The sequence below is a fragment of the Neoarius graeffei genome, chromosome 7 (assembly GCF_027579695.1).
Source record: "Neoarius graeffei isolate fNeoGra1 chromosome 7, fNeoGra1.pri, whole genome shotgun sequence".
In the NCBI taxonomy this organism is placed as follows: domain Eukaryota; kingdom Metazoa; phylum Chordata; class Actinopteri; order Siluriformes; family Ariidae; genus Neoarius; species Neoarius graeffei.
In genome coordinates this window covers 88,953,141-88,965,483 of record NC_083575.1, presented here as the reverse complement: position 1 = coordinate 88,965,483, position 12,343 = coordinate 88,953,141, and the positions used below count along the sequence as shown (strand labels likewise).

Sequence of the window (12,343 nt, the reverse complement as noted above, 5' to 3'; positions counted from 1 at the left end):
CCATAAGGCCTTTCGTCAAGGGGGGGATAATTATGGGCCCCAGATCCCCCTTTGCCTAGGGCCCCCAAATAGCTTGAAACGGGCCTGGAAAAGTGTACAAAGAATCAGAATCAGCTTTATTGATCAAATATGCCTCAGCATACAAGGAATAGTGCTCCAACCGTAGAAGGAATAGCCACTTTATAGTGATCCTACAGTGCACACTTACACAAACAAAAACAAAACAGAGTCATACAAAAACCCAATGAGAGCTACCACATGACAGTTTACAATGCAAACATAATATAATATAATCTAATAACATAAATATAACATAATAAAACATAATATAATCTAATGACTACTCACACAGGACACAGTGCAAACATTCTTAAATATTACTCACGGACAACAGGAAATACATTAGCACATAACAGTAAAGTGATATTATAGTGCAGTGATTGCACTATAATATCACTTTACTGTTCCTTTACATACATACCTTCTAGATGTTACCCAGCATTACAAAGGCAGTCCTGGTTTTTCCCATTCTGGCTTGTACATGGAGAAAGGCAAGAGAAGAATTTGAACTAAACTGCACTAGAGTACTGTCAAGCATGGAGGTGGCTGGAGATGCAACACAACAGCAGAGATCCAGACAGCTGGCTATACCTGGAAGCAGTTAGAGAAAAAAACACAGAACATGACAAAGTGGAGGAAGCTTGTCAGTGGCCTATGTTCCTCTTTGAAACTACAGGCTTAAGCAAGTAAGCTTTCTTCATATAAACCTTCTACCATCAGATCCATCCAGGTTAAATTTGGCTCCATCTGAAAATAAAACAGTTCTCAAGAAGCTGCTGTCTTGCTGTGCATGTTCTCATCTCATTATCTCTAGCCGCTTTATCCTGTCCCACAGGGTCGCAGACAAGCCGGAGCCCATCCCAGCTGACTACGGGCGAAAGGCGGGGTACACCCTGGACAAGTCGCCAGGTCATCACAGGACTCATTTGGGATGCAAGACTGCAGAAATCAGTGAAGAAATATTTGAAGTGGCTGAAGTAGATGTTTTAGCAGGATAATTAATTTATTCATTTTTATACTGCTTGACTATTGTGGGTTACAGGTGAGCTGGAACCAATCCCAGCTGACATTGGGCGAGAGATGGGCTAAACCAGTTTATTGCAGGGCTTGGCTGGGCTTGGCTCCAGTTCAGCTGTGACCCTGATGGATAAGAGATATAGATAATTGGTGGCTGGATGGATTATTATTTTCCTTTCTGCTAACTATTTTAATAATAATAATAATAATAATAATAATAATAATAATAATAATAATAATAATAATAATAATATCACAGTTTCCACAAATATGGCTCTTCACCTGATATAAAAACTAAATATACATACTCTACTAATACTAAAAATCCTAAATCAAGTCAAGTCAAAGTCCCTCTCATGCCAGAATCTGGTCTTCCCAGGCAGTCTCCTGCCCCAGTACTAACCAGCTCTTTGAGGGGTATGGGCGCGGCACCAATCTCCATTTTGATAGCCCTTGGCCACTTGCCTATACAGCTAGGGTTACAGTGGGGGGCTAGTCCTCTGGTAACTGTGAGAGTTTGACTTCCCCACTCACATCTATATTGCAGCATGCCTTGCCAAATGGTAGTAGGTACCATTTTTATGATGGTCTTTGGTATGACCCGACTGCGAGTAGAACTTGTGCTTTCCCGATCGAGAGGCGGACACGCTAACCACTAGGCCAACTCACAGTAAAAATCCTAAATACTAATTGTTAAACTTATAATACTAAATATAAAAGATACAAGAAAATTTCCTAACCTGAGATACAAAAAAAGTAGCCTATATTTATTTGCAAGTGGGTAAATTGGAAAGCAAAAATTCTACAACCCCAAAAGGACCAGACAGACTATTACCAGTAACAAGTCCAAAAGCCAGGGTCTGTCATGGTATGGGGTTGTGTCAGTGCCCTTAGCAAAGGTAACTTACAATTCTGTGATGAGAGTATTACCTAAGAGTAACATAACATGTTAATGTGTTCTAGTTATCAGTGGGTTAATGATTACAGTTTGCTGCGATCCTATCATGTGAGAACACTTGAGTAAAATTAATGTGACTATATTTGGCAAACCTGATGTGAGCTGGTTATCTTGCTTTGTTTTGACAAAATATGAGGAAAAATGAGAATGTGTTTCTGCCAGTTAATTTGTGGTGAAAATCATACATGGAGAGAAAGGCTACCTTGAGACAACAAATAGTCATTGCATTTCATTCATTATCTTCATTTGTTCTCCCAGGTTAAAGTGACAGAGCCGCAATTCTTCAACAACTGAGATGGGTATATGCAGGTATACAGGATGAAGAGATGTGTGCTGTTGTTCCAATGGTAGTATGATTCTACTCTTTTGGCTGAGACACCCATAGTACAGAATGTTGTCGATTGTGTTTCTATTTCTTAGATTCTCCAAGGCTCCAAATGCCAAATATGATATAACCCCGATTCCAAAAAAGTTGGGACAAAGTACAAATTGTAAATAAAAATGGAATGCAATAATTTATAAATCTAAAAAAACTTATATTTTATTCACAATAGAACATAGGCAACATATCAAATGTCGAAAGTGAGACATTTTGAAATTTCATGCCAAATATTGGCTCATTTGAAATTTCATGACAGCAACACATCTCAAAAAAGTTGGGACAGGGGCAATAAGAGGCTGGAAAAGTTAAAGGTACAAAAAAGGAACAGCTGGAGGACCAAATTACAACTCATTAGGTCAATTGGCAATAGGTCATTAACATGACTGGGTATAAAAAGAGCATCTTGGAGTGGCAGCAGCTCTCAGAAGTAAAGATGGGAAGAGGATCACCAATCCCCCTAATTCTGCACTGACAAATAGTGGAGCAATATCAGAAAGGAGTTCGACAGTGTAAAATTGCAAAGAGTTTGAACATATCATCATCTACAGTGCATATCATCATCAAAAGATTCAGAGAATCTGGAAGAATCTCTGTGCATAAGGGTCAAGGCCGGAAAACCATACTGGGTGCCCGTGATCTTCAGGCCCTTAGACGGCACTGCATCACATACAGGCAGGCTTCTGTATTGGAAATCACAAAATGGGTTCAGGAATATTTCCAGAGAACATTATCTGTGAACACAATTCACCGTGCCATCCGCTGTTGCCAGCTAAAACTCTATAGTTCAAAGAAGAAGCCGTATCTAAACATGATCCAGAAGTGCAGACGTCTTCTCTGGGCCAAGGCTCATTTAAAATGGACTGTGGCAAAGTGGAAAACTGTTCTGTGGTCAGACGCATCAAAATTTGAAGTTCTTTATGGAAATCAGGGACGCCGTGTCATTCGGACTAAAGAGGAGAAGGACGACCCAAGTTGTTATCAGCGCTCAGTTCAGAAGCCTGCATCTCTGATGGTATGGGGTTGCATTAGTGCGTGTGGAATGGGCAGCTTACACATCTGGAAAGACACCATCAATGCTGAAAGGTATATCTAGGTTCTAGAGCAACATATGCTCCCATCCAGACGACGTCTCTTTCAGGGAAGACCTTGCATTTTCCAACATGACAATGCCAAACCACATACTGCATCAATTACAGCATCATGGCTGCATAGAAGAAGGGTCCGGGTACTGAACTGGCCAGCCTGCAGTCCAGATCTTTCACCCATAGAAAAGATTTGGCGCATCATAAAATGGAAGATACGACAAAAAAGACCTAAGACAGTTCAGCAACTAGAATCCTACATTCGACAAGAATGGGTTAACATTCCTATCCCTAAACTTGAGCAACTTGTCTCCTCAGTCCCCAGACGTTTACAGACTGTTGTAAAGAGAAAAGGGGATGTCTCACAGTGGTAAACATGGCCTTGTCCCAACTTTTTTGAGATGTGTTGTTGTCATGAAATTTAAAATCACCTAATTTTTCTCTTTAAATGATACATTTTCTCAGTTTAAACATTTGATATGTCATCTATGTTCTATTCTGAATAAAATATGGAATTCTGAAACTTCCACATCATTGCATTCCGTTTTTATTTACAATTTGTACTTTGTCCCAACTTTTTTGGAATCGGGGTTGTACATTGTCTCCATGTGTGCATGTGAGTCTGACTCCATGACTGGAGTGGTTACAGGAGGTCTTTTTGTGCTTTATTTAAGGTCTCCATGAGAGTGCCTTTCTAGGGAAGCAGAGAGTCCTGTAGTCAGTCCTATCATAGTTCTTTAGTCAGGGCAGAGACTGTGATGGCAGCAGGGAAGAATTATTAGTTAATTGGTCACATCTGCTGAGGTGTGCCCAGTATAAAGGGAGCTATCACCACTATAAAGGGGGGTGAGACAGTTCCTGGGGCTGGCTGGCTATTATCATAAGTTTGTGCCTAACTATTGAGATGTTACCAGCGTGCTGACTGATCTCACTAAAAAGGGGGCAACAGATCCGGTCCAGTGGATGGAGCTGTGTCAGTGGGCTTTCATAAGGGTAAAGGCTGCACTGTGTGGGAGGCTGTTATGACACTCCCTGACTTCTCTCTGCCCTTTATTTTGCAAATTGATACATTGGACAGAAGGATGGGGGCCATTTTGTCCCAGATGGTGGAGCAGGAGGAGTGCCCGGTGCTGAGAGACTAAGTACAGCACCATTGAGAAGGAGTGCCTGGGCATCAAGTGAGTGGTCCTCACCCTCCAGTACAACTTGCTGGGGCTCTCTTTCACCCTCTGTTTGGACCATGCCCTGCTCCAGGGGCTCCACTGCATGAAGGATGCGGTATCTAGCTCTGCAGCCCTTTAAGTTCAAGGTGGTCCACAGACTGGGGACGCAGAGGGTGGTGGTGGATTACTTCTCCTGCTGGAGGGGGGGTATCAGTTGCAGGCTGGACAGCTCACCGGCCTGAGTCAGACAGTGGGGGTATGTGGCAGCGGGAGTGTGGTTGAGCTCCAGTTTGTGAATGGTGGGTGAGACTGAGGAAGTTGAGTAGCAAAACGATCACACCTATGCTGAATTCATGGTACATAGATGTGTCTTGGAATGACAGCTGAGGGCTTTTGTTGAAGGAGGAAGCAGAGAGGAAGAATGCTTCTTTGTGGGGCAGAATTGTGTGTGTCTGTATGTATGTGAAACAAAGCTGAAAAGCTCAAATAAAATTGCCCAAGCAACTAACCTGCCTGTTCTAGTGCTTCAGTGTCCCATGACTCCCAAAGAAGTCTGGGGGTGGCTGGTCAAGCAGTGAATGGCATGCATATTGCCACTCCTGACTGGAAAAGCACAGTGCACCATGCAACAACTACCCCCAGACAACAGGCTGAAGTACTTGGCCTTGAAGCAAGCCATACTGCAATGCATTGGCCACACCCCTGAGCAACATCATCAGCCCTTCAATGAGCTGACACTGGAGGAGGTTGGCTGGGCATTCATGTTTGGCCAGCAGCTCCAGAATGCTTGCTGGTGGTGGCTGAGGGTGGAATGATCTCTGAGCCACTGGTGCAGAGGTGAGGCCAGGGCTGATGGGCTGGCAATGTAGGGGCAGTGGTCTTGATCCCCAATGCACCAGAGACTGCTCCCAATCGAGCTGGAGCTTACTGCGTACTGGTGCCTATCCAATGAGGTGCCTACCATGTGTTGGTGGATTCAGGTTGTAATCAGACCTCCATTCACTAAAGCTTCTTTCAAGGTGAGGCACTGAGTAAAGCATGTTTGGTGAAGGTTCTATATGGGCACAGGTATGTTCATGAATACCTGCTGGTGTCTGTCTGAATCAAATTTCTGGGGAAACATCATCATGTGGAGGCAGTGGTTTGTCCGTGTGTCACCCACCCATTCATCCTGGGAACAGATTGCCTGGGGTTGAAGTATTAAATGGAGAGAGTAGTGGTTTGTGGGTCCTGCAGTAACATGTCACTGGAGGATCCTTGCATAACATTGGCTGGAGAGGCTGTCTCAGAGCCATCTACGTCAGCTCCACATCATAACGACACAGAGAGAGGTGGGCGCCCCATTCCTCCTTGCTCTCTTGGGGATTCCCAAGAGGATTTCCCTCTCAATCAGGTGCAGGATGAGAATCTGCTACATGTTTTTGACAAAATGAGATCAATTTATGATCAAAACCTTCAGCCCAGTGTTGAACTTGCCTGCTCATACTTTTCAGTAATTAAGGATAGGTTGTATCGAGTTATGCAGGACACTCAGATCAGAAAAAAGTGACACAGTTGTTCATCCCAAAGAGCTACAGGGAACTTGTATTCTATGCAGCTCATTATAACCCTATGGTAGAACACCTAGGGCAGGATAAAACACTGACCCATTGCACGGCCCAGTCCTACTGGCCAGGGATTCATGGGTATGTCCGCAGGTGGTGTGCAGCATGTTGAGAATGCCAATTGGTGAAACCAGCAACCACCCCAAAAGTGTCATTGCACCCTTGTCCCCTAATCAAGACCTCCTTTGATGAATCTGGATGGCTCTTGTCATGCTGTTAGATTGCTCTGCACAAGGGCATTGCTTTATTTTAGTCCTTGTGGAATATGCAATACGATACCCAGAAGCAGTACTGCTGCTTAACATTTCTTGACATAATATTGGAGAGGCAGTATTTAAAATGATCTCACAAGCCGGGATTGTAAAAGAAATCTTAACTGATCAGGGCACTACATTTATGTCATGCACCCTTCACGAACTCTACAAGTTGCTGGGGTGAAATCAGTCCACACAAGCGCTTATCACCCACAGAAAGACAGCTTGGTCGAGCAAGTTAACCAAACGTTCAAAAACTTAATTCATAAATTTGTGCGTTAAGACACATAATTGGGATAAATGGCACAAGCCCATATTATTCGCAGTATGAGAGGTTCAACAAGCCTCTATGGGGTTTTCCCTGTTTGAAATGTTGCAAGGGCATAAGCCTTGTGATGTCCTAAACGTCATACAGGAAAATTGGAAGGAGAGACCTCCTACTAGTAAAAACAAAATTCAATATGTTCTCAACCTGTGTGCGAAACTCCACACACTCTGTCACCTAGCCCAAGAGAATTTGCAGCAGGTGCAGGAACATCAGTCCAGGCTGTAAAACAGGGGTTTGCACCTGCAAGAGTTCAAACTGGGTGATAAAGTACTCATGTTATTACACACATTAAGCTTTAAATTGTTTGCAAAGTGGCAAGGGCTCTTTGGGGTCACACAGTAAATTTGGGACATTGAATATGAGGTGAAGCAAATGGATGGGGCAGAGCACTGCAGATATATCACTTCAATCTGCTTAAACTATAGAACAAGGGGGTTCCCATAGCATTGGCGACAGCAGTTCTGGAAAGGGAGGAGCTAGGGCCAGATGTAAAAACAAATGTAGCCGCTCAACCCATCCCCTGTGGAGACCACCCCTCACCATCTCAACTCACATTGGTTGCCAAGTTGCAAGCAGAGTTTTCTGACATGTTCTCACCTATTCCTGGTCGCAGCCATATCAGAGAACACCACACTGAAACACCCCCAGGGTTGGTGGTGTGCAGCTGCCCATACTGCTTACTTGACCACAAGAAAACTGGAGTTCAGGATGAACTCAAGGCCATGCTCAAAATGGGAAGAGTTGCAGTGACTGGAGCAGCCCAGTGGTATTGGTCCCCATGGCCGATGAGTCAGCCTGGTTCTGTGTGGATAACAGAAAGGTCAATGCGGTGTTTAAATTCAATGCGTACCTGATGCCTCACATTGACGAGTTGCTTGATGGGTTAGGTGCAGCTCATTTTTATTTGATACTGGATTTAACAAAGGGATATCGGCAGATCCTTTTGACTCTTATCCTGTGGAAAAAAATGGCCTTTTCGACCACATTTGGGGTACACCAGTTTGTCACCTTTCTGTTCAGGTTATTTGGGGCCCCAACTAAGTTCCAGCATCTCATGAACAAAATTCTTTGCCCACATGCTGCCTATGCTACAGCCTACCTCAACAACATCATGATATATAGCCATGATTGACCACAGCATGCAAAACACCTTAGGGCTTTTCTGGAATCATTGAGGTGCACTGCACTCACAGGTAACCCAAAGAAGTGTGTGTTTGGGTGGGTGGAAGTAAGGTATCTAGGCTTCCACTTGGGTCATCGGCAGGTATGTCTCCAAGTTGACAAGACCGCAGCATTTGCAACCTGACCGAGGCCTAAGACCAAATTGGGGGTGAGACAGTTCCTGGGACTGGCTCACTATTATCATAGGTTTGTGTCTAATGATTCAGATGTCCCCAGATTGCTTGGAGTTATGCCAAGGGGCTTTCACCCAGGTAAAGGCTGCATTGTGTGATGGGCCAATATTACACTCCCCTGACTTCTCTCTCCCCTTTTATTTTGCAGAATGACATGTTGGACAAAGGGCTAGGGGCTGTTTTGTCCCAGATAACAGAGGGGAAGAGCGCCCGGTGCTGTACATTAGCCACAAACTCTTGGTCCAAGAGAGAAAGTACAGTGAAGGAGTATGTGGCTATTATGTGGGCAGTCCTAACCCTCCAGTATTACCTGCTGGGGTGCTCTTTCACCCTCTGTTCGGACCTTGCCCCGCTCCAGTGGATCCACTGCATGAATGATGCCAACGTGCGGACCACCCGCTGGTATCTAGCTCTGCAGCCCTTTAATTTTGAGGTGGTCCACAGGCTGTGGGTGCAGATGATGGTGACGAATTAACTCTCCCACCTGGGGGGTAGCTGCAGTCTGGACAGCTCCCTAGCCTGAGTCGAGTTGGGTGGTAAGGGTATGTGGCAGAAGGGGTGGGGTTGAGCACTAGTTTGTGAATAGAGGGTGAGGCTGTTGGAAAGTGAGTGGCAAAATGATTACACCTGAGTCTAGTTAATGGTGTGTGTGTGTGTGTGGCTTGCAGTGACAGCTCAGTGCTAATAAGGAGGTTGGAAGCAGAGAGGAGGGAAACTCTTTGTGGTGCAGAATCATGTGTATGCATATGTATGTGTGAAACAAAGCTGAAAAGCTTGAATAAAATTGCCAATGCAACTAACCTGCCTCTCCTAGTGCTTCAGTATCTCACCACTCTCAAAGAAAGCACTTCAGCAAATTTTTGGTTCATGCCAAATGACAAGTGGGAATTGTGTAGTAATTGTGTGGGAGCATTGAGTGGGAATTGTGTAAAATAGTCTTGTCATTACCAAAAAAAATAGACTCTTGCTTTAAGTTAGAAAGCCAAAAAATGACATTGTTTTATGGATCAGCACAGATACATTCTCAGATCGAATACATTTCAGTAATTCGACATCAGCATTACAAATCTATGAAATACTAAATTAGGATAATTAATTAATACAAGCATAGTGCATAGAATACATGCATGGTGTAATAGTATAAAGAATTCTTGCTCTAAAGTAAAGCATTCCAGTATTTCTAAAAGTAAAGCAATGTTACGGAAATAATCTAAATTTGAAAAAAAAATAATCAGACAATCATTTGGTTCATGTTTATTTATCATAGAAAAAAGAAACAGCTGTGTATATATACACATCAACTTTTTCTGCAAACGATTACATAAGCATCAAATAGCAGTGTTTGGAAAACCAGGCTCATCATGTCCCCTTTGTCCCCAGCTTAAATGAGGTGTACATTTTTGAGGGGATAAACATTTGAAGAAATTTTTCGCTCAGTGCCAAAGTTGAATGACTTAAAGAACAATTTTTTTACATCATATCTCTTAATACAGAAAATTGCATGTACTATTGAAATATATCCATATAAACAGTGAAACTTCTGTAGCGAATCAAATCAGTCACTAATTCATGTGCCTCTGCCATGTGTGGCTATTGCTCATTGGGCAAAGGAAAGCCATTTGTGAACATACTGATGATTTTTGAGATCACATCCAACATTTAAACTTGACCGATACTCTGAACAGTGAGATGGCCTTTTTCCTGTGTGAATGATCTGATGTCTTTTAAGATACCTGCTCTTAAGCCTAGGCCACAACCAGACGTACGATTTTTTGGCCGTGCGATTTTTGGCGTTTCCCAAATCACTGCGTTTTTTTGTTCGTGGAGAAAGACGCACGTTGGCCGTAAATTTGTCTTGCAACCTGAAAAAAACGTAAGCGCCCGTAGAGTTTGTTTGACATGACAAAGAACCTCTGCGGCCGGTCTGCAGCCAGTCTACGGCTTGAAAATCAGCAAGTCACACGCGCGCCCTCCGTGCATTTCACGCGCGCCCTCCGTGTATTTCTTGCGTTTTTTGCACGTAGACCGGCCGTAGGAGCACGTACGGCCGGTTGTGACCGAGGCTTTAGTAAAACTCTTCCCACACACTGAGCAGTTGTATAGCTTCTCTCCTGTGTGACTGCGTTCATGTACTTTGAGATGAAAACTCTTACTAAAACACTGCTCACAATGTAAGCACTGATAAGTCTTCTCTCCTGTGTGAGTGCGTTCATGTAGTTTGAAACCACTATTTGTCGTAAAACTCTTCTCACAGTGTGAGCAGCAGTATGGCTTTTCTCCCGTGTGAGTGTGTTCATGTACTTTGAGATGAAAACTGAGTAAAGCACTTCTCACAATGTAAGCACTGATAAGGCTTCTCTCCTGTGCGAGTCCGTTCATGTAGTTTGAGACTACTATTTATCGTGTAAGCAGAAATATGGCTTTTCCCCTGTGTGAATAGTCTGGTGTGTTTGGTGATGGCTCTGTTGTGCAAAACTCTTCTCACAGTATAAGCACTGAGACGGCTCCTCTCCTGTGTGAGTGCGTTCATGTAGTTTGAGACTACCATTGGTACTAAAACGCTTCTCACAGTATAAGCAGTGATATGGCTTCTCTCCTGTGTGAATGACCTGATGTGTTTTGAGTTGGCTCTGCCTTGCAAAACTATTCCCACACAGTTATCAGCAGTGTTGCCATAGTTACTTTGAAACAGTAATCTGACTACTGACTACTTCTTTAAAAAGAAACTTAGTTAAGTTACTGACTTTCAAAAGTAACTAAGTTAGATTACAAGTTACTTTATTAGTTACTGGTAGGGATCTTGGATATAATGGCACGAAACGAGGGCGAGTCAACGGTGTTCACGGGCAGCATTTCTTCAACCACATACTGCCCAACCAATCTACTTAACTCTGCCCCACTTACTGGTTTTGAACCGAAGTCCAACTTTCTTTGTTTGCAGGGTGTGGGACCTCCTTCATTTGTTTTCTTCGCACCGGGCGGGACCTGCTCTGTTAACGTAGTTGTGCCATGCTGTGTCTCTAGATGTTTCTTTAGGTTTGATGTTGTATTCTTGAAGGCAGACAAGACTTTGTCGCCAGCACAGAGTGTACAACGAACCTTTATGTTGCCATCCTTAGCTGAAATAAAATCAAAATAATGTCTGTATTTCCAGGTGCAAAAGGCTTACCTCTCTCCCTCCATTGTTTACATCTGTCTCATGCGCGGAGAGGAGATGACGTAACCTCATAGGAAACGTGTCACATAACCCAGGTCACCAAAAAAAAAAAATAAAAAAAAAAAAATAAATAAATAAATAATCTACGTCGCCCCGAAACGCAAAAATAGTAACGCACAGTGTATTAGATAAGTAACTTAAATCTGACTACTGGTTTGGAAATAGCACTGTGTTAGACTACTCGTTACTGAAAAAAAGTAGTCCGACTACAGTAACGCGTTACTAATGGTGCGTTCATGTGCTATGGGAATTATGGTAAATACCAAACGCCGACATGGAAAGCACACATGAACGCCTCCTCTTGTGGTATTTTCCACTGGGCAACTCGTAGAAAATTTTGATACACGAGTTGCCGAGATGAGATGAACTTTAACCTTTTCAACATGGCGGCGAGCGGTACAAGACAGCTTATGAACCAAGAAAGAAGTGGTTTTCACCTACGGAAAGCTGACTCTCACCTTTTAAACGAGTCATGTTATGTGTATTATATTATTATAATATGTATATTATATCCTAATACAAAATATTCTGTGGCTGTCCAAAGAATGCCAACAATGATCTAGATACTGGCTACACTCATTGTGGCTACAGCCAAATTTCCAAAAACTGCGTGGCATTCAATGTGTTAAGAAAATCTCTACTTGTCATGATCAGGAAATATTCAGCATTATTTACCTTTTGACTTTTGATAACTCATATTCCTGCTGCAGCTGATGAACAAGGCAATCTATAATTGTTTTAGCCAAATAACAGGCCTGATTCTGAATCTGGTCCACCATCTTTAATTTGTCAACAACAACAAAAGCATGTGAACACAACACACTGGTAAATACCACTTCCCAACTGGAAAATATCATCTTCCCATAGCACATGAACGCAGCATAAGTAGCGCGTTAGTGGCATCACTGGTTATCAGTAATATG

At 43.1% G+C, this 12,343-nt stretch overlaps 1 protein-coding gene across 1 annotated transcript; it reads right to left on the bottom strand.

Annotated features, from left to right (window-relative positions):
* Positions 1–645: 645 nt before the first annotated feature.
* On the bottom strand, positions 646–11,386 carry LOC132888944 (zinc finger protein ZFP2-like). Its single transcript, XM_060925032.1, has 4 exons — positions 11,373–11,386; positions 10,598–10,846; positions 10,268–10,517; positions 646–651 (listed from the first exon to the last, which is right to left on the bottom strand). Exons 1-4 carry the CDS (start codon positions 11,384–11,386, stop codon positions 646–648), a joined length of 519 nt encoding a protein of 172 aa, XP_060781015.1.
* Positions 11,387–12,343: the final 957 nt, after the last annotated feature.